The 21,735-nt window shown below is 40.5% G+C and overlaps 2 protein-coding genes across 2 annotated transcripts; one reads left to right on the top strand and one right to left on the bottom strand.

The window, feature by feature from the left end:
* Positions 1-187: 187 nt before the first annotated feature.
* Positions 188-17,420, bottom strand: ppp1r12c (protein phosphatase 1, regulatory subunit 12C). Its single transcript, XM_029513812.1, has 29 exons — positions 17,091-17,420; positions 15,863-16,037; positions 15,632-15,762; positions 15,107-15,225; positions 14,450-14,609; positions 14,152-14,296; positions 13,896-13,970; positions 13,716-13,795; positions 12,731-12,843; positions 12,618-12,652; positions 11,961-12,091; positions 11,704-11,791; positions 10,847-10,964; positions 10,130-10,245; positions 9,391-9,443; positions 8,618-8,657; positions 8,252-8,365; positions 7,733-7,783; positions 7,504-7,569; positions 6,214-6,344; positions 5,957-6,044; positions 5,100-5,217; positions 4,388-4,503; positions 3,649-3,701; positions 2,876-2,915; positions 2,519-2,623; positions 2,005-2,055; positions 1,792-1,842; positions 188-1,381 (listed from the first exon to the last, which is right to left on the bottom strand). The coding sequence occupies exons 1-29, from the start codon at positions 17,288-17,290 to the stop codon at positions 1,295-1,297; spliced, it is 2,850 nt and encodes a 949-aa protein (XP_029369672.1). The 5' UTR covers positions 17,291-17,420; the 3' UTR covers positions 188-1,294.
* Positions 17,421-17,510: 90 nt separating this feature from the next.
* On the top strand, positions 17,511-21,661 carry LOC115043634 (nicotinate-nucleotide pyrophosphorylase [carboxylating]). The gene is made up of 5 exons (XM_029502265.1): positions 17,511-17,588; positions 19,890-20,143; positions 20,763-21,073; positions 21,194-21,325; positions 21,428-21,661. Exons 2-5 carry the CDS (start codon positions 19,891-19,893, stop codon positions 21,617-21,619), a joined length of 888 nt encoding a protein of 295 aa, XP_029358125.1. The 5' UTR covers positions 17,511-17,588; position 19,890; the 3' UTR covers positions 21,620-21,661.
* Positions 21,662-21,735: the final 74 nt, after the last annotated feature.

Here is a 21,735-nt window from a genome sequence, read left to right on the forward strand (position 1 = left end):
TCCATTCTAGTGAGCTTTTCAGTTACACTGCTGATTTGACTGTCCAGACTTCTGGGCAAAAAGGAAGTTACTGGTGTAACAGTAAATAATAAAGAAATGCTGACTAATGTAGTGACATCAGGAAGAATAGCTGCCATAATTCAAAAATTAATAGGAGCTAATACGAAATAAAAACTACAACAGAGCCTTCAACATTTATGCCTAAAGTGTATTTTATATTTAACGATGTACGTTAACAAGCAAAATAAAAATATTACTTACAAATATCTGTTAAAAGGCACAGAATCCAAATAAAATTTGACATGCAAGTATTTTTTTAAACTGGAGTAAACATTCAGAAGTTGACCCATCTGGCCTGTCTGTTGAAGAACAGCTGTCCGTCACAGGGTGAATACTTAGCTTAGGGGTGGTTGCTTTTCAGAAGCAACCAGTCAAAAGGGAAAAGAGAAATTACTAACTTACAGTATTAAGAGCAGAGCATGCCTTCTCCATAACCTCTTTGATAAGCTGACGTTTGTAACGAACATTTTCCCAAGAATCCCCCTCAACATGAGCTGCATCTGATGTTCAGGATTAGCACCCGAAACTCTCCGTCCTTTGTAAAACAGAGATCACGACAACACCTTTACATCACTGTCAGGACAGATAGCCCCTGTACATAAATACACATTAAATATACATTCAGGAGAGCAGGGGGGAGAAATGAGCATGCAAGTTTGGTCCACCTTTACAGCAGTCAGCTAAATCAGAAAGCGTCAAGCCAAGACTTATCCTGAGAAACAAAACTGACCACATCGAGTTCCCCAAAAAGACATGCAAAACTGGGGCTGGTTTTTGGCACATTTATGTCTTTTTGTTTGTTTGTTTTTCTCTTATAACCACCCCACATACATGACTGGAATTTTTAAATTTCTCCACCCCTAAAGAGGCGAGAAAAGCTGTCTAAACATTATTCTGTTCTTGCACTGTGCATGGCTTTAGGTTTATACAAACTACTGCAGAAGCAAAGCACATAAAATATTCCAGTTAAAAAAAATACAATAAAAACTTAATATAAAAGTGGATGTGAACAGGAACATCCCGTCAGTCCACACGAGGTGCAGTTCAGCTTGTTGTACAGTAGATCTGCCAAATCAAAAAGGCCCAAACACAAGCTACAAAAACCCTGAAATCTTCCAGTTACTGTTAAAATGTGCTGTGCAGGTGTTCATTGCTGTGTCTCTCTTCCTGGTTTGTGTCTTCTGAGTTGGGCAAAAAAAGAAATCCTGCAATACTTTTTTTTTTCCTCCCAGGTTCATCTGGAGAGTTTGCTGATGACACGAATGAGGGCGGCATTCTCGTCCTTGAGCCTCTGGTTGTCTGCCCGCAGGTCCCCAAGAACCTACAGATATTTACACACACTTTTAGTTTTGACAATGTGAGACAGGAAACAATGACTTTACACCCAGTGGTGTGTGTGATACACTAACCGCACACAGATGAAAAGAGGAAACAGACCCAGAAAATGCATCTGCTCTTAGAAAAGCTCCTTGAGGTCAGGTCAGCACAGTTCTCACACAAACACTATTAGCATACATTATGTGTCAAAGGTTTGGACACACTTTGTCATTCAAATGTGAAGTGTAAAGTGTGTCCAAACTTTTGACTCTATAAGTTTGGACACACTAACCTTTTGACTATATATATATATATATATATTCTTTTCAGATTTCCTTGTTATTTGTTCTGTTTTCAGAGGATTAAATGAATACAGTTAATTTAATCCAGATTGTTGAAATGGAATTTTGGCACCTTTAGCTCATCCTCCAGTTCCACAGCTTTTCTTTGTAGGGCCAACTTCTCCTGTGGAAAAACAGAGTGCATATCTCACCCCTGTCTCATTGTCTGACACCTTGGCATTATGTTTTGCTAAATTTGCGCTGGCAACGCACATTCATAATCTTACATTTTGTATGACACCTCACAAAGTCAGGTGCATGAAAAAAAAAAGCCCCCCATACTTACAAATCTCTCGAGGTCTAGCAGGGCCGGTCTATCAGAGTTGCTCTCTTGGCTCTGTCAGAGAGACACCATTAATTTAACAAATCATATGGCTTACTCTGGAGAATTATACAACTGCAACAGAATAATGCATTAAATACTGAATTGATTCGAAAAATAAAAACAGCCACCATATTCAAAACAACATCAATACTGAACAATTACATAAAACCTGTGATACCTGTTTCATACAAATCCATACAAAAGAGATTAAATTAGATTCTGAGAGATGTGCAGAAAATGAAACAAGAATATGTTGTTCATATCAACAGGTTGTATGACACCCATCTCTTCCTACACACACACACACACACACAGCACACACACACACACACACACACACACACACACACACACACACACACACACACACACACACACACACACACACACACACACACACACACACACACACACACACACACACACACACACACACACACACAAAAGGTCAGAGGCAGTAGCAAACCTGCCGAACCTGTCGGAGTCTCTCCAACTCCACTTTGTTTTGGCTGAGCAGTAGTTCCATCTCCTGCAGCTTGTCCTTCAGAGACAGGTTCTCCTGCAGTATCTTAAAGTACAGCTAAACACAAACACACAAGGCACACGGTCAGAGCACAGTAATCTGAAACTCAAAACGTCATATGTGCAGGTGGAGATAGCTGGTGTGATGTTAAAGGCTGCCGTGTGATTGCGTTAATTACTGTCTGAAACCCGCCAGGTGACATTACTGTCCTGGTTCATTGGGGCTCATCTTTAATTCATGTTCTGCCCTCAGGGGGTTGTTTTTTTAGGAATGTAAGGGCTTTCTGTGAGAGGAGTGTCTGCCACGTACCGTTCTGTAGTCGGCTGAGAAATCTCCCAGTGGACTCTCACTGCAGAAACACATGAAGGAGTTTTAAAGTTGTCAGTAAAGGTTAGACGGTTAGAGATTATATTTAAATGCACATACTCTATATAAATCTAAATTTTACAGAGAATTTCATGATTACTTACAAATTCCTATAATGTACACCGTCAGAAATTGTTTCGATAATCTCCCCCTCAAATAAAGACTTACAACATGAGTAAGCAATATATGAAATCAAAAATAAATGTCACAAGGATTCCAACTGAAGGTGGAGTGAGTGAGTCTCCATTGTCCTGCCCTGTGTGTGCCCACGGGAAATAAGGCACTGTTCAATTAACACATTTAAATTGCTCAATCAAGTTTAAAACAGTAAACAGGATTCACTGTGAATGCAGAGGAACTGACAGTGATACAAGAGAGTGCATGGGAGCAGCCACAGAGGAGAACATCAGAAGGAGAAAAATTGAAAATGAAATGCTCTGAAAAGAGCTGCCCCAATGTCTGAGGTACTTTCCAGCAGTGTACATGGCACAGTCGGACTAGGAAAGTAAGTCACCCTGGATTTATCTGCTGGGACCAACGCAGAGGGCTGGTAAGAAGGCCACCTGGGCTGGAGAAGACTTTATTCCTGATGGGCAGTCTGAATTTCAAGGCATGGGCATTTTTGACCTTTCCTAGTGAGTACCAGAGTGTCTTAAGGATCAATAAATATCAATGGAATCACTTCCTCCAAAAAGAATTGCAGTGGAAAGACTCACTTTGAAGTGCCAATACTGTTTACGTCATCCAGATGAGCGTCATCGTCTTCATTCTAAAAAAGGTTGAGGGTATATGTTTAACTGCACAGCAACACAGTTCAAATGTCTAAAGTGTCTAAAGCAATCTGAAAAAGGTCGTTCATACTCTCAGATCACATCCTTTTGTTGGATTTATGCCAAACATAACTCACATGAAATTGGTAGTCCAACAGTCTCACATACAGACAATGAACAGCCTTCATATTGTGAATTGTTCATACGTTGTTCATAACAGTACGTCTTAACGCATATGCATTTACAAAGAACTGTGATGCTGGAATGGCTTTGGCTTGGTGCTGTGCGGTGTGGGCAGCTACGAAACTTGTACCTGGCAGAAGAGGCATGCAGAATAAAATTTGAGCTCACAGAAAGGGGAGCGTTCCAAACAACTTTAACTTGAAGCTTGTTTCTATCTCTGAATATTCATGAAACAAATGTTCCTATGTAGAGTAGTGACTGTATGATCATGGTGAGCTTGGTACATCACTTTATTAAAAGCTATATGTTCAGACTGATTCAGTTGTCTTTGGGAATTTCAGTTTCTCTGCCATTTTACCGACTTACAAAGCTCAAATATTGCTACAAATATTAGAGATTTGATCAATTTATCTGGCTGTGCAGCAGTGTTTAAGTAGTGTGTTTTACAGCTAACTGAATGTGGTGAGTGTCGAGTTTTTAGTAATGTAAGTTTATTTCTTACCTCCCCTCCTGTATGAACGATGCCGGTAGAGCGCCTCTCCTTCCTCCCTCTCCTCCTGTCCTTCACCCCCAATCGCTTCTCTCCCTCCTGCTCCACTAGCTTCACTGGGTCTATGTCTGAAACACACAAAGAGGTTGACAGTAAGCACTCACCTCTATGGTTCTATGGGAATTTGGATTAACTTTTCTTCTGTAAAAATACAAGAAGTGGTCCTGTCTTTAGTTTTAGTCTTAACTCCAGGATTGAGGGCAATGGGCTCAGTAAACATGAACAAAGGGCTACTTTTGGCAAACAAGTATGTGTAAGGTTGGTGTCGGTCAGACATATCAAACAGGGAAATGTTTAGTTCCCTGTCTTAAAAAAAACAAATATGGAGTGCGAGAAGAGGTGACAAAACAACTGAGAAGTGAGAGAATGTATATGGCCCACAGTACTTATTCACTGCCCTGCAAGCCTCACCACACCTAAACCTCTACTTAGCTGCGGTGGCCTTGCAATTAATGTGAGAATGAAATTATTTCCTGTAAAATAGTTGTTATACATCTAGTTTTTATTTGCATGTTTGTACTTACAGTAAGCAGAAATTAGACAGATAACATCTATATATATATATATATATATATATATATATATCAGCCCATTCATATATAGATAGATAGATAGATGTTGTTGCCATGAACAGTTTGCTTCAGAGCTTTTTGTCCACACTCACCCCTTTCAGCTGGTGTGACTGTGACTATGGGGCTGACAGGTTGGATGTTACGAGGCAGTGGTTCTGTAGTTTTAGCCACAGTCTTCTCCGCTTCCTTCAGATCTGTCAGGGTCACGCCCTGCCCATACAAAGTAAAAATAAAACCACACAGAGGCCAAAGGTTTCAAGCAGAACTCAGGAGTGCATTTGTGAAAACATGCAACTTTTGCATTGTAAATGAAGAGTTTGTGATGCAGTACATCATTTGGTCAGTGTGCCATTAACACTGCACTACACTACTGGAATTATCAGGTTAACTACATCAGTAAATAGATACCTCAATATACTACAGTCTGCCGCTTAATAAGCCAGAACATTTACATGTAATTGTACCACCTGGCAAATGAGCACCCTTCAATAAAAGGTGTTTGTTTCAGGTAGTCACAATATCTGTCTGGCTAGTACAACATGTCTTCTGAAACGTAAAACCCTAATGTACAGGTCTTTTAATGAATCTTGCCAGGAACCGAAGCTCACTGTTTTCAGGTCCAGGGCAGAACTGTGCTTTCATATAACATACAAATACACAAATATTTTGAGTTTGTTTGATACTTGTGAGAACTGTTGAAAGTCACATTATGCCACCACAACTAAATGCCTAACTTCTATACTTCCCCTCAGTGGTGTGCAGCAGCAAGCATGTCTTCACTCCAAAGATAATGACTTTATTGTTCTTAAAATATACCTATAGTTGTATTCAAAACAAGTTTTCTTTTGGCACAGTGTTAAAATTAACTCATAAGAGTCTGAATGAAGTACTGGACCAATAAGGAACATCCCTAAGGATAGTATTGATGAAAATCCCTTGTAAGCAATACCTGTGTGGAGCGGCGAGATTGGCGCATGAGCCGAGAGCGAGCTTTCCTCTGAGACTCAGACTCTTCATCTCTGACTGGAGCCTGAAACCTAAACTCACAAAAACACACAAGTTTACATTATGCAAGCATCATCTAAATAGGAATTGCTTTGGATTCATGTGAAATAATGGAAAGAGAATAAACATGAAACAACTTTAAAACAGCAAAGAGCAGGAATGAACTAGTGTACAAGTATTTCTTCAGGTCCTGTTTCTTACTTGCGTCTGTCAGCATTGGGGGTGCTGGGACTATCAGCTGTGGCGTCTCTCGTCTGAGGAGTGGGTTGGACTCGTGCAGTGCGGTTCGCCTTGTCTTGCTCCTTCTCCTCCTCATCTTTCTCCTCTGATGTCTGTACCACAGATGACAAAAGAAAAAAGTAGCATATTCATAATCAGCTCTCACCATTCAAAACTTGGATTCATTGTTCTGGTAACCAAACCTAACTTGAGTAAACATACTGCTAGTTTGGTCTTTTCTCTTGATTTGCCTTAGTCCTGCCCAAACGGCTTCACAACTTAAGTTTTGAAATATTTTCATTGTTTATTCAAAAGTATTAGAAAAGAAATATACAAACATCCTTTCTGGAAATATTCATAACTACTATGTAGTAGTATGCACTATACTACTTTATAACTGTCTGGTTTTGAAGATGTAAATGAATGAGATATACCTTTTGCCTATTTTCTTCTTCCTTGACACATATAAGATGAACATATTTGTAAAAATAATATTTCACTACCTCCACTAAACAGGATGGTCTTACCCATTTGGCTTATACAAACTTGGCAAACTAGCAGACGTTTTCAGTAAACATAGTTTTACCTTGTCACAGGGTGACTCAGGTTGTACACCCGTCTGTGTCGGATGTCAGCTTGTTGACTGACTGAAACGAAAAAGGCCAAAATCAGCTTGAAAAACTGAATCTTCCAGGATGTAAATTGCTGTGAGTGTGTTCATTGCTGTCTCTCTTCCTGGTTTGTGTCTCTGAGGGGCAAAACAGAATCTGCATACTTTTTTTTTCCCTCCAGTTCATCTGGAATGTTCTGATGACACGAATGAGGGCGGCATTCCGTCCTGAGCCTCTGGTTGTCTGCCCGAGGTCCCCAAGAACCTACAGATATTTACACACACTTTTAGTTTTGACAATGTGAGACAGGAAACAATGACTTTACACCCAGTGGTGTGTGTGATACACTAACCGCACACAGATGAAAAGAGGAAACAGACCCAGAAAATGCATCTGCTCTTAGAAAAGCTCCTTGAGGTCAGGTCAGCACAGTTCTCACACAAACACTATTAGCATACATTATGTGTCAAAGGTTTGGACACACTTTGTCATTCAAATGTGAAGTGTAAAGTGTGTCCAAACTTTTGACTCTATAAGTTTGGACACACTAACCTTTTGACTATATATATATATATATATATATTCTTTTCAGATTTCCTTGTTATTTGTTCTGTTTTCAGAGGATTAAATGAATACAGTTAATTTAATCCAGATTGTTGAAATGGAATTTTGGCACCTTTAGCTCATCCTCCAGTTCCACAGCTTTTCTTTGTAGGGCCAACTTCTCCTGTGGAAAAACAGAGTGCATATCTCACCCCTGGCTCATTGTCTGACACCTTGGCATTATGTTTTGCTAAATTTGCGCTGGCAACGCACATTCATAATCTTACATTTTGTATGACACCTCACAAAGTCAGGTGCATGAAAAAAAAAAAGCCCCCCATACTTACAAATCTCTCGAGGTCTAGCAGGGCCGGTCTATCAGAGTTGCTCTCTTGGCTCTGTCAGAGAGACACCATTAATTTAACAAATCATATGGCTTACTCTGGAGAATTATACAACTGCAACAGAATAATGCATTAAATACTGAATTGATTCGAAAAATAAAAACAGCCACCATATTCAAAACAACATCAATACTGAACAATTACATAAAACCTGTGATACCTGTTTCATACAAATCCATACAAAAGAGATTAAATTAGATTCTGAGAGATGTGCAGAAAATGAAACAAGAATATGTTGTTCATATCAACAGGTTGTATGACACCCATCTCTTCCTGCACACACGCGCGCACACACGCGCACACACACACACACACACACACACACACACACACACACACACACACACACACACACACACACACACACACACACACACACACACACACACACACACACACACACACACACACACACACACACAGAGAGAGAGAGAGTCTTAAAGGTCAGAGGCAGTAGCAAACCTGCCGAACCTGTCGGAGTCTCTCCAACTCCACTTTGTTTTGGCTGAGCAGTAGTTCCATCTCCTGCAGCTTGTCCTTCAGAGACAGGTTCTCCTGCAGTATCTTAAAGTACAGCTAAACACAAACACACAAGGCACACGGTCAGAGCACAGTAATCTGAAACTCAAAACGTCATATGTGCAGGTGGAGATAGCTGGTGTGATGTTAAAGGCTGCCGTGTGATTGCGTTAATTACTGTCTGAAACCCGCCAGGTGACATTACTGTCCTGGTTCATTGGGGCTCATCTTTAATTCATGTTCTGCCCTCAGGGGGTTGTTTTTTTAGGAATGTAAGGGCTTTCTGTGAGAGGAGTGTCTGCCACGTACCGTTCTGTAGTCGGCTGAGAAATCTCCCAGTGGACTCTCACTGCAGAAACACATGAAGGAGTTTTAAAGTTGTCAGTAAAGGTTAGACGGTTAGAGATTATATTTAAATTCACATACTCTATATAAATCTAAATTTTACAGAGAATTTCATGATTACTTACAAATTCCTATAATGTACACCGTCAGAAATTGTTTCGATAATCTCCCCCTCAAATAAAGACTTACAACATGAGTAAGCAATATATGAAATCAAAAATAAATGTCACAAGGATTCCAACTGAAGGTGGAGTGAGTGAGTCTCCATTGTCCTGCCCTGTGTGTGCCCACGGGAAATAAGGCACTGTTCAATTAACACATTTAAATTGCTCAATCAAGTTTAAAACAGTAAACAGGATTCACTGTGAATGCAGAGGAACTGACAGTGATACAAGAGAGTGCATGGGAGCAGCCACAGAGGAGAACATCAGAAGGAGAAAAATTGAAAATGAAATGCTCTGAAAAGAGCTGCCCCAATGTCTGAGGTACTTTCCAGCAGTGTACATGGCACAGTCGGACTAGGAAAGTAAGTCACCCTGGATTTATCTGCTGGGACCAACGCAGAGGGCTGGTAAGAAGGCCACCTGGGCTGGAGAAGACTTTATTCCTGATGGGCAGTCTGAATTTCAAGGCATGGGCATTTTTGACCTTTCCTAGTGAGTACCAGAGTGTCTTAAGGATCAATAAATATCAATGGAATCACTTCCTCCAAAAAGAATTGCAGTGGAAAGACTCACTTTGAAGTGCCAATACTGTTTACGTCATCCAGATGAGCGTCATCGTCTTCATTCTAAAAAAGGTTGAGGGTATATGTTTAACTGCACAGCAACACAGTTCAAATGTCTAAAGTGTCTAAAGCAATCTGAAAAAGGTCGTTCATACTCTCAGATCACATCCTTTTGTTGGATTTATGCCAAACATAACTCACATGAAATTGGTAGTCCAACAGTCTCACATACAGACAATGAACAGCCTTCATATTGTGAATTGTTCATACGTTGTTCATAACAGTACGTCTTAACGCATATGCATTTACAAAGAACTGTGATGCTGGAATGGCTTTGGCTTGGTGCTGTGCGGTGTGGGCAGCTACGAAACTTGTACCTGGCAGAAGAGGCATGCAGAATGAAATTTGAGCTCACAGAAAGGGGAGCGTTCCAAACAACTTTAACTTGAAGCTTGTTTCTATCTCTGAATATTCATGAAACAAATGTTCCTATGTAGAGTAGTGACTGTATGATCATGGTGAGCTTGGTACATCACTTTATTAAAAGCTATATGTTCAGACTGATTCAGTTGTCTTTGGGAATTTCAGTTTCTCTGCCATTTTACCGACTTACAAAGCTCAAATATTGCTACAAATATTAGAGATTTGATCAATTTATCTGGCTGTGCAGCAGTGTTTAAGTAGTGTGTTTTACAGCTAACTGAATGTGGTGAGTGTCGAGTTTTTAGTAATGTAAGTTTATTTCTTACCTCCCCTCCTGTATGAACGATGCCGGTAGAGCGCCTCTCCTTCCTCCCTCTCCTCCTGTCCTTCACCCCCAATCGCTTCTCTCCCTCCTGCTCCACTAGCTTCACTGGGTCTATGTCTGAAACACACAAAGAGGTTGACAGTAAGCACTCACCTCTATGGTTCTATGGGAATTTGGATTAACTTTTCTTCTGTAAAAATACAAGAAGTGGTCCTGTCTTTAGTTTTAGTCTTAACTCCAGGATTGAGGGCAATGGGCTCAGTAAACATGAACAAAGGGCTACTTTTGGCAAACAAGTATGTGTAAGGTTGGTGTTGGTCAGACATATCAAACAGGGAAATGTTTAGTTCCCTGTCTTAAAAAAAACAAATATGGAGTGCGAGAAGAGGTGACAAAACAACTGAGAAGTGAGAGAATGTATATGGCCCACAGTACTTATTCACTGCCCTGCAAGCCTCACCACACCTAAACCTCTACTTAGCTGCGGTGGCCTTGCAATTAATGTGAGAATGAAATTATTTCCTGTAAAATAGTTGTTATACATCTAGTTTTTATTTGCATGTTTGTACTTACAGTAAGCAGAAATTAGACAGATAACATCTATATATATATATATATATATATATATATATATATATCAGCCCATTCACTATATAGATAGATAGATAGATGTTGTTGCCATGAACAGTTTGCTTCAGAGCTTTTTGTCCACACTCACCCCTTTCAGCTGGTGTGACTGTGACTATGGGGCTGACAGGTTGGATGTTACGAGGCAGTGGTTCTGTAGTTTTAGCCACAGTCTTCTCCGCTTCCTTCAGATCTGTCAGGGTCACGCCCTGCCCATACAAAGTAAAAATAAAACCACACAGAGGCCAAAGGTTTCAAGCAGAACTCAGGAGTGCATTTGTGAAAACATGCAACTTTTGCATTGTAAATGAAGAGTTTGTGATGCAGTACATCATTTGGTCAGTGTGCCATTAACACTGCACTACACTACTGGAATTATCAGGTTAACTACATCAGTAAATAGATACCTCAATATACTACAGTCTGCCGCTTAATAAGCCAGAACATTTACATGTAATTGTACCACCTGGCAAATGAGCACCCTTCAATAAAAGGTGTTTGTTTCAGGTAGTCACAATATCTGTCTGGCTAGTACAACATGTCTTCTGAAACGTAAAACCCTAATGTACAGGTCTTTTAATGAATCTTGCCAGGAACCGAAGCTCACTGTTTTCAGGTCCAGGGCAGAACTGTGCTTTCATATAACATACAAATACACAAATATTTTGAGTTTGTTTGATACTTGTGAGAACTGTTGAAAGTCACATTATGCCACCACAACTAAATGCCTAACTTCTATACTTCCCCTCAGTGGTGTGCAGCAGCAAGCATGTCTTCACTCCAAAGATAATGACTTTATTGTTCTTAAAATATACCTATAGTTGTATTCAAAACAAGTTTTCTTTTGGCACAGTGTTAAAATTAACTCATAAGAGTCTGAATGAAGTACTGGACCAATAAGGAACATCCCTAAGGATAGTATTGATGAAAATCCCTTGTAAGCAATACCTGTGTGGAGCGGCGAGATTGGCGCATGAGCCGAGAGCGAGCTTTCCTCTGAGACTCAGACTCTTCATCTCTGACTGGAGCCTGAAACCTAAACTCACAAAAACACACAAGTTTACATTATGCAAGCATCATCTAAATAGGAATTGCTTTGGATTCATGTGAAATAATGGAAAGAGAATAAACATGAAACAACTTTAAAACAGCAAAGAGCAGGAATGAACTAGTGTACAAGTATTTCTTCAGGTCCTGTTTCTTACTTGCGTCTGTCAGCATTGGGGGTGCTGGGACTATCAGCTGTGGCGTCTCTCGTCTGAGGAGTGGGTTGGACTCGTGCAGTGCGGTTCGCCTTGTCTTGCTCCTTCTCCTCCTCATCTTTCTCCTCTGATGTCTGTACCACAGATGACAAAAGAAAAAAGTAGCATATTCATAATCAGCTCTCACCATTCAAAACTTGGATTCATTGTTCTGGTAACCAAACCTAACTTGAGTAAACATACTGCTAGTTTGGTCTTTTCTCTTGATTTGCCTTAGTCCTGCCCAAACGGCTTCACAACTTAAGTTTTGAAATATTTTCATTGTTTATTCAAAAGTATTAGAAAAGAAATATACAAACATCCTTTCTGGAAATATTCATAACTACTATGTAGTAGTATGCACTATACTACTTTATAACTGTCTGGTTTTGAAGATGTAAATGAATGAGATATACCTTTTGCCTATTTTCTTCTTCCTTGACACATATAAGATGAACATATTTGTAAAAATAATATTTCACTGCACCTCCAGCATAAACAGGTATGGTCATTACACCATTTGGCTTAGACAGAACATTGTTGTTTTAACATACAGGACTGTGTTTACTGTAAAGCAGTGAGTTTTACCTTGTCAGCAGGGCTGACTCTAGCTGTTGTAACACCCTCTGTGTCTGGACTGGAAACTGTGGAACTTTCTGGGAACGAAAAACAGAATCTCTTGAAATAAGTGAAAATTCTCAGGGAATGTAGATCTCATGTCTGAAGTGTTTTACCGGGGCTGCTCTCTTTCTCCTCGGTCAGTTCTAGATCTCCTGACACGCCTCTCTCTTTAGATTGGTCCTGCACATTCATCTTGTCTCTACTGCTCATCCTGCACACTGAGCTCCTGGAAGCAAAAAGATTGACAAAACAGATCAAAGAAAGAAATAAACACATCAACCGCATTCCCCCCACGTTTCCTTCAGTAGCAACTGACTGCCAAGCTATTTAGACTTGTCTTTGGGAGTGATTATTTATGTAAAAAAAAAAAAAAAAAGAACAGAACAGTTTTTCCACTACAGTTGTTAGTGAACAACTGTATTTCCCCTAACTGAAGACAAATTCAGCTATTTGTTATTTTAATGCCCATTGCTTGTTCAAATTAAATTGCTGTAATATCCTTAATCTGTGATGTCATAGTATAACTTAGTTGGGCAGATGTTGACACAAAGAGACCTCAGAAGGCAAAATTCAAATGACACCTTAAATCTTTTATTTTTGATACGGCAATTTTTCAAAAATATGTTTCTTTTTATGATGGCTAAAGAAGTTAGAGACTCATTTCTCTGAAACATATTTGTTCTTTGTGTTGCGAAGTATTACATTACGAAGGTTACATGGTCTTGCACAACAGCTACCATTTTGACTTGCTTTGCATTGCTTCCCCTGTATGAAAGAAGTTCCTGTAGTTCAAATTCTGTACTGTGTAAAGGTTGCAGAACATCAGTCAAGTTCCTCTGAGTGTGCATGACACAATTTCAAAAAGTTTGGGGCTCAACATGATTTAAGGAAAATCAACGGACGACTGTGTTTCCATGGTCTGTTAACTCAGTTTAAGCCTATACATGTCTGGGTCATCAGAAATTGTTTAATATAGGCTATAGATAGGCACATATCTCAGTTAGGTCATCAGCAGATATGAGACTTTAAGTACTAGTAATTAAAAAGTCAAATATTCACTAATATTCACTAGTTTGGTACTTGTGCTTTGATACTAACCTCCGCCGTTTGTTTTGTGCATTTGCAGCAGTGGAGCCTTGTTGGTTCTGCCTGTCCAATATAGACTGTTCGTTGCGCCACTGAGAGCGAAAGAGAGAAAGCGGTGATTAAGGTAACCAGTATTTTAAATGATATAAAATAAGTGTGTGCAATACTAGATAAAAATAAAATCTTTCTGACATTGGCTTGTTTTTGTGATAATTCCTCAAGGAGCTCTTCAACACTTTCATCAGCAACATCAAATGGTGTCTGACCCTGAAAAGGTTTAGAAAAATCATGACAAAATTTAAATATGAAACGGAAAACAAATGGAAACCCACGTGATTTAAATTTACAATAAAACACTTCCATACTATATTTAATTTTATGATGAATGAGATATTCCTGTAAATTAAGTATTATTTAAAAGAAAAATGAATTATTATTTGGGCCTTACAGCATTACTGCGGGACTCCATATTACACAGCCGCTCTGCCAGAATGCGACAGGCCTCACCCTGACCCCAGTGTGCTGCAGCATGGAGAGGGGTCCAGCCGTCAAAGTCCATAGCTGATACATCCAACCCACACTGACACAGTATCCTGGAACAACACAAGAGTGAGCTGACAACATCACAAAAAGAAGAACTGTATGAAGGACACATTAAATAAGAGCTCTTAGCTATGGAATCCTACATAGAGAAAACTGGAAAGGCATTATAGCCTCAGAATACCAAGACAAGTCAGAAAAATTACTTGAGGGCCTCCAGATAGCCTTTGGCTGCAGCGACGTGCAATGGGGTGGCCCCGGTTTTAGGATGTTGCACATCAGGAGGTGGGCCTTCAGTCAACCAAGCCCGGGCATCTCTCATGATTTGCTCCTCCTCCAATCGCTTTGCCGCTTCCAAGTCAACACCTGGTTAATAAGCAGAAAATGTCAAATATACAATTTAAAAAAAAATGTCCAGAGTACACATTTAAAGTGGATTTAGGTCTTTAAAATGATAACGATATGTAACAGTGATATATTTTTCTCCATCACTAGCTGAAAGCATGATCATATTTATGATTGTATTGAACTAACCGCAAGTGTGCTCCTTTCCCAGTCCTAAACAGCATGTGGAACCAATTTATAATGGAACGTGCTATAAGTACCAAAGAGCCAATCAGTTCAGAGATGTTTAATTTTTTTTTTTGGACTAACATCAACCGATGTGTATAATGAGAAAAATCATTGCAGTTGGAGAAGACATCAAGGAAATTGTTTAGAGACGGGACAAGTCAGCTTGCCAGTATCTCCAAGGGTGTCCAAAGGGTTAATATCAACATATAAACTGCCTGAAATTAAATACAGTAATTTGAATAAATCAAATTTTAAAAAGAATGACATGATTGTCATAGAACATCATTTACCCTGTCTCAGTGTGTAATCCTGAAGAAGGGACTCAGTGGTCTCATCAAGAGCAATGTCCATAGGAACATCACCATCACAGTTCACAGCAGAGAGAGACGCCCCTTGCTGCAAAAGAAAACTGGCAAAACAAACGTGAAAAGAGTGAGTACACACTGAAGCACAGAAACATCTAAAAAGTCTACACAATGATTAAGTAATCCAGTGACAGTAGCTCTGTTTGGGATGCTCATTTATTAAATCTTAAAAGGACGACTAAAAGGGATTAATTTCTAAAGATGGAAAAGATATTTCAAGATTCAATTGTTGAATCATTTGATTTTCCTGAATTTGTATTTTGGCAGCCCACTAATATTTCAGTCAGCTTGCTGACCTGCCAAAAGCGACAACAATGTTACTATTGTTGAACTGAGAAATACTCTGGCACCCACGCAGCAATGTGACGTCCCCACAGTGGCAAATAGTACTGTATTATACTGCTGCTATGCTGCTGTATTATGCTAACTGTTGAGACTTATACTACATACTCTGTAATGTCAGAGTAGCCGCAGGAGGCAGCAACATGCAGCGGGGTCCATCCCTCACTGTCAACTTGGTTCACATTGGCACCATGCTCCAAGAGGAAGGTCACCATCTCCATGCTGCCATCAATGCAGGCCTGTGGACAAGGGAGGGGGACAAAATAATGCAAATGTAAATGTTTTTGTTTCGCTGGCCAATAATTTGGAATAAACCCCAGGAGGAGGAAAATGTCTCACTTGGTGTAGAGCAGTAATTCCATCAGCATTCGAACAATTGATAATTTCTGCCCCATCTTCCCCATTCCTCAGTTTGGTGTCTTTGGCCTCCTTCAGCATTACCTTCGCCTCCTCTGTGTCCCCACTGGCACAGGCAGCCAGAAACTCAGCAGCCCTGTCAAACCTCACAGTTTTCCTAAAGACAGAAGATACAGGCAGCAAAGATAGCATCCAGTCTGCCAATTTAACATAACAACTGAGGTTTGTACTACAGCTGAATTTCAAACGAGAGTTTTACAAAAAAAGAGACAGTTAAGGACAGTTTAGGAACTGTACAGGAAAAATTTAGACCATCATTATGTTATTTTCTTTTTCTTTGAAATGACTACCATAAAGAAGGCCAACAGCAAAATCTCTTCAGCTTCTCTCGCCATGTTTTCAGGTTTCCCTGTAAGTTACTTGTGGCTCTCTTTTCCAACCCATCAGTTCCTATTAGAGAAATCAACACTTACAGGTCACCTTTTTGATAAATGTAGTCTGGCCTTTTATTAGGATTTGAAAGCAACTTGCTCATTGATTTGTGTGTGTGTGTGTATGTGTGTGTGTGTGTGTGAGTGATGTGACACAAATGGGCTTGCAAAAAACTTTTAAGTAGCTTTGCTTGGGTCTGCTGTAAACTGTACTGTAACCTACTACAGTTGATACCATCAGAAACGCGAGGTTTAAACCGGCACCTTAAACACTGTGGCAGGGGACAGTCTTATCCCAGACACCAGTTAGCACAGAGCAGCAGGTTAGCTTTGGGTGGATGCCCACTGCCTTCATTACTGGAATACTTAAAACAAGCACTTAAACTCATTTATATGACTGATATGCCAGTTGTATAATCTATAAATTGCAGAGTCAAACAGTGGTACCAATAGACGACCCCCCCCCCCCCCCCCCCCCAACAAGACCGGCTGAAAGCTGCTAGCTGGCTAACAGGGACAAACACTACAAACCGCGGCCTTAGAAACAAACCCTGAGCACTGACAGTTTGACACCATGAGCTTCACTAAAGCGGTAATGTTATTTAGTTACTGGGGGCTGGTGTGTTGCATTGTGAGATGTTTCTCTTATTTTGTCCACAACTTGTCCGAGCCCACGCACACCATAGCTCTTTGCTATGTTTAGGGATGTTTAAGCTAAGCTAGCTAGGCAGTTAGCTGGCCGTCCGGTCGAAGCTGTGGGGGCAGAGAGGTTTTCGTACCGTCGTTTGAGGATGGGGCTAACTCCGTCAGAAGCTGGCTGCTGCTCCGGCGGCTCGGTCAGCTCGGCCTCCGTGTCCCCCCCTCTGTCCTCGGCGTCGCCCCGCCACCTCCGCCTCGGCACGGCCGACGCTTTGTCAGTGCAGGAGCCGGCCCAGCGCTTCAGCTGCTCCCGCCGCTTAGTCCTCGCCGAGTCCCCCATTTATTTATCCGAGGAGGACTGTGTTTTTAAAAATAAAACATACACTGGTCGGGAAAGACACACCCTCCATGTGTATACTTTCACTTCCTGGTTCTCGCTCTGGATGTGGACGAAGCCCTGGGCTCGTGTTCGCGAGCGTCGAGGACGTGCAAAGCCGCGCAGGCGGGGTTTTTTTTTTTTTTCGCGTGACGTCACCACGTCGTTAGCGGGGAAACGCCGGAAGAGCTTCGTGCGAAAGCGCCTTGCAGATGCAGTAACCGCTGCGCTTCCTGTCCCTGCGCTGCTTCGTTAGACTTCAGTAAGCCCAATCTTTTTATCTATAAAGAAGGCAGATACATCTCTCTACAAGTCAACAGCCATATAAAGACTGGGAATCTTGGCTATTGCGAGGCCAACAACGTTTTAGTGAGAAAGTCATCAATGTAACTCCTAATAAAATGGTTATAATTATACATCAAGCGTTTATACATGATGTGTTTACACTGGTCGCTTTTTAAGTATATGGGTCAATTTGCTGTCATGTAAATCATGTCAATATCTTTTTTTTTAATAGATATCCATTTAATACTGCAATTTCCCAGTCTGGGATAAATAAAGTATCTATCTATCTATCATTTTATTTTACAGTACATTCTATCGCATGCTGTCTAATTATATCTACATCTTATTCTGTATTTAATAAGACGGTAAACCATTCTCTGTGTTTTCTTACAAACAATGAAAATAAAGAGGATTCTGATTATTGCTCAGAAGTTGGCAGTCCATTAGAGGGCCTGATGATGAACTAAGGAGCCATGAGTTAAAACAGCTATCTTGTTGAATGAGGGACAATCAATAGCCTGGGGGAGTTTTAACAACTTGGCAACCTACAAGCTCCTCTTGTTCAACGTTTATGACTACTCTGTAAACCAGCTAATGGCTTAATAACCAATAATAACGCCAATACTTAGTTTCACATTAAAATCTTGATAAATGGTGCTAAATTCATACTGAACTATTAAACTGACTATTTGAGCTCTAACGTTTTATCTGATACTGAAAGCATGTATGTGCCAAATATTGAGACAGTGGGGACATCACAGTGAGAGAAAGAAATACACGTATGGCTCAGATAACAGGCATTCATAAAGTTGTCACAGGTGGGCATGGATGCCATACCAATGCTACAAAAAAAAGTCTAGGTATTCAGCTTGTCTGCTGCAGGTTGTATTTATTTACTTGAGTTCACTGCTAATGGTAGTACTCTTTTAGAGCCCTCTTTAAGAAATGCAGGCACAAAACCTTCCTTAAGCCAGTTTCATAAAACAGAATGGTGTGTGGTTGTATGTAAACATAGCATTCCCATTACAATGTACCTTGTTATTGTCATTGTTATTTTTGCAATACCACAACCTACACCCAAATTGAACAAATGAGTTCGATGCATGTTAAGTATGTCACAAAGTTAAAATTAATTTAAAGGATATTTTTTTGAACCTCAATTTTCCACGATGACATCAGTTATATGTCAACCAGCCTTGGTTTCAACAATCAATTTTAAGTGTACAGTGCTAACGCACGTAAACATTCCAGTGCTAGCTTTGGGTCAAATTCCAGTCACGTTCCTGCTGCTCTGTGAACAAAGTCCCACAATCTTCTTCTCTGCAACCACCTGAAAAAGAGAACCACTGATCCAAGTAAGTAAATCTCTTATTTGGATTTATTGGTCCTGTCTTGTACTGGTTAATTGTAAAGGTGTAGGAACAAACCAGAATGTGCTCTGATTGTAATGTCCTCATGTAAACTGGTTGTGAGCCTTGCTAAAACAGTAAATGATAATGCACGGACTACTTCAGTGGCACATTTACTCTTTAGATAGGTTTACTGGATGAATAACCATAGTGAAGCATATACAGAGCTACAAAACTAATGTGTAAGTGTCTTTGTGAGGGTCCCATGTGAATAGACCCAACAACTCTCTACTGGAGGGATGAACAGTATTCTACCAAAAGGTATTCCTTCAAATGCTGTTCAGAGTTGTGAGAGACTGCAATCTAGCTTGCCACTCCAAAAATAAATAAATAAAATATCTGGTGACTCAAACTGTGATCCCACATATCCAGTGGTTAAACTTATTTCATGGTCTCCTTCAATTATAGTGAAATAGTAACTTCAGGGGGTGGTTCAATTCCAGCCGATGTGATTCCCCACTCACTCATCCCCATATCCCGTAACTCTTCAAGCTGTCGTCACGAATAAAGTCAGGAAATCCAACATAAAAAAGATAAACAGATTTGGTAGGAGCCCTGAGCATCTAATTAGATCAAAGGAGTTTATGCAAAATCAACAAATGGTATTTCTTGATGTTCTTGAAACTCTAAACTAGGAAGTCTGTCACTGAAACATCTGCATTGGGTATGACTCAGTTGCTGCTTTTTTGCACCTCCTCCGCTCTCATGAAAGGAAGAGTGCACATTTATCTTGAACTTATCATTTTCACACTTGCATTTCGTGAATAACTGTCAAAAAGGCATCTTCAAATGTTACATTACATCATCTGTATTAGTTTCACATCAGGGTTAACCCTCTGGAGCATTTTCTGCATGCACTCTTTTTTCAGAATGTCTTCGTCAAAGCACATATTAACATACCTGATCCCGCCTCACAATCTGGCTCAGCTGGTACAAGGTTGGCTGGCAGAGGACACGCCAAACTTTGACCCTGCTGGGGTGTGTGTTGGATCTCAAGAGGTTGAGGCAAGGCTGCTGTGTAAGACACCACACAGCATCCTGGCAGGGGTCCCCTTCTTCACAGCAGTGTTTGCTGAGGTCGGCTGCACTGTGGACTGGCTTCATCAAGAAGGAACTGAGATTGGTATGAGTTGCTAATATTTTTCTCATCGTGTTAACAGGGGATTTAACCATCTCACAGTGCTTCTTTTACCAAATGAAAGGTAAAACAGGTAAAGATGATGCTGCTGATTTCAGTGAAGGTCTCATCCAGTCTCTTAGCACTAATACAAATTTGTAATCTCATGCTCACACATAAATGATGTCAATTTGACCTCAATTTAGGATAAATACTTTGGTAATGATAATTATCAACAATGATGATAATAATATAATAGTGAAGATGGGTCACTTAAGGACACTCCAGGAAATATACACTTGACAAATGGGTAAATCATGATCGTAAGTAATTAAAAACACAATTGTATAGTTTCATCGTATTGGTGAAGCTAGTCAAGAATCTCTTGGCAACTTCAGGGCCACCATCCAGGCATATGTAGTTTGTGAGACATACAGATCTGCAAAATGACTCTATGTAGACGTCTCTCATTCAAGTGCAAAAGTTCAAAAACAGGTTTCAATCCTTGAATGAAGATTCACATCAGTTTTGCGGTGCTGTTTGCCATTGCAATTCACAGTCACTTGTAGTGTATTGATTTATTAACCCTAAAATATATGAATTTGGTCTCTCTTTTGTTTGACAGGTTCAGATCCTGTCACGTTGACTGCTGTGGTGAGAGGCCCTGCACGGTGTCTCCTCCTTGGGGAAAGGCCAGCTCTCAACTGCCTGGCCCGAGCCTCGGGGATTGCCACTTTATGTTCTAAGCTTCAGGCTATTGCAAAAGCATCGGGGTGGCATGGAGAAGTGGCTGGCACTCGCAAGACTACACCAGGCTTCCGTGTGGTGGAGAAGTACGCCATGCTGGTTGGTGGCATTTCCACGCACAGACATGACTTGAGTGGGATGGTGATGCTGAAGGACAACCACATATGGGCGTCAGGAAGTATTACAAAGGTGCCCTTTTACCTGCAATTAGTTCGTTAGGTGTTCATTTTAAACAAAAAAAGCTCCAATAATTAAAATGTTTATGACATGTCTTAATGCTTACAATTCTAACCTGCAACCGTTCTTCAGGCTGTGAAAGCTGCCCGGTCAGTGTGTGGCTTCAGCAGTAAGATTGAGGTGGAGTGCTGCTCTGCAGAGGAGGGCAGGGAGGCAGCTGAGGCCGGAGCGGACATTGTTATGCTGGACAACTTTCAGCCTAAGGTAGAGAAAATTCACAGAGGATGGCATTTCATTTCTGGGTTTTCTTTCACTTTGCTGCATATAATAATGCACCCCCCACCCCCCATTATGTCTCACTTACAGGATCTCCATATTGCGGCCAACACACTGAAGGTGGCATTCCCAAATCTGCTGATAGAAGCCAGCGGCGGGATTAACCCAGAGAATATATCTATGTATTTTTCCCCACATGTGGACATCATTTCCATGGGCTGCATAACACTGGGCTGCCCAGTTGTGGACTTTTCTCTGAAGGTTCAAAGGCCTCGTGCTTAGTAAAGCTCCACGGAAAGCTCCCCCAAAAACAAACAAGATGTATGGTCACTCCCATAATGATGATGATGAGAAATTAGATTTTGTTGATTGAGAAATAACACACATCCTGTTTTTTT

The sequence above is a fragment of the Echeneis naucrates genome, chromosome 1 (assembly GCF_900963305.1).
Source record: "Echeneis naucrates chromosome 1, fEcheNa1.1, whole genome shotgun sequence".
Lineage (NCBI taxonomy): Eukaryota > Metazoa > Chordata > Actinopteri > Carangiformes > Echeneidae > Echeneis > Echeneis naucrates.

Coding starts and splice junctions, on each gene's coding strand:
- LOC115043634 (XM_029502265.1), top strand. CDS start 19,891: ATGTCTTCGTCAAAGCACATATTAACATACCTGATCCCGCCTCACAAT. Junction 20,144..20,762: donor TCAAGAAGGAACTGAGATTG/GTATGAGTTGCT, acceptor TTTGTTTGACAG/GTTCAGATCCTGTCACGTTG. Junction 21,074..21,193: donor CGTCAGGAAGTATTACAAAG/GTGCCCTTTTAC, acceptor ACCGTTCTTCAG/GCTGTGAAAGCTGCCCGGTC.
- ppp1r12c (XM_029513812.1), bottom strand. CDS start 17,290: ATGGGGGACTCGGCGAGGACTAAGCGGCGGGAGCAGCTGAAGCGCTGG. Junction 16,038..17,090: donor AGCCCCATCCTCAAACGACG/GTACGAAAACCT, acceptor TTCTGTCTTTAG/GAAAACTGTGAGGTTTGACA. Junction 15,226..15,631: donor GGCTACTCTGACATTACAGA/GTATGTAGTATA, acceptor TTGTTTTGCCAG/TTTTCTTTTGCAGCAAGGGG.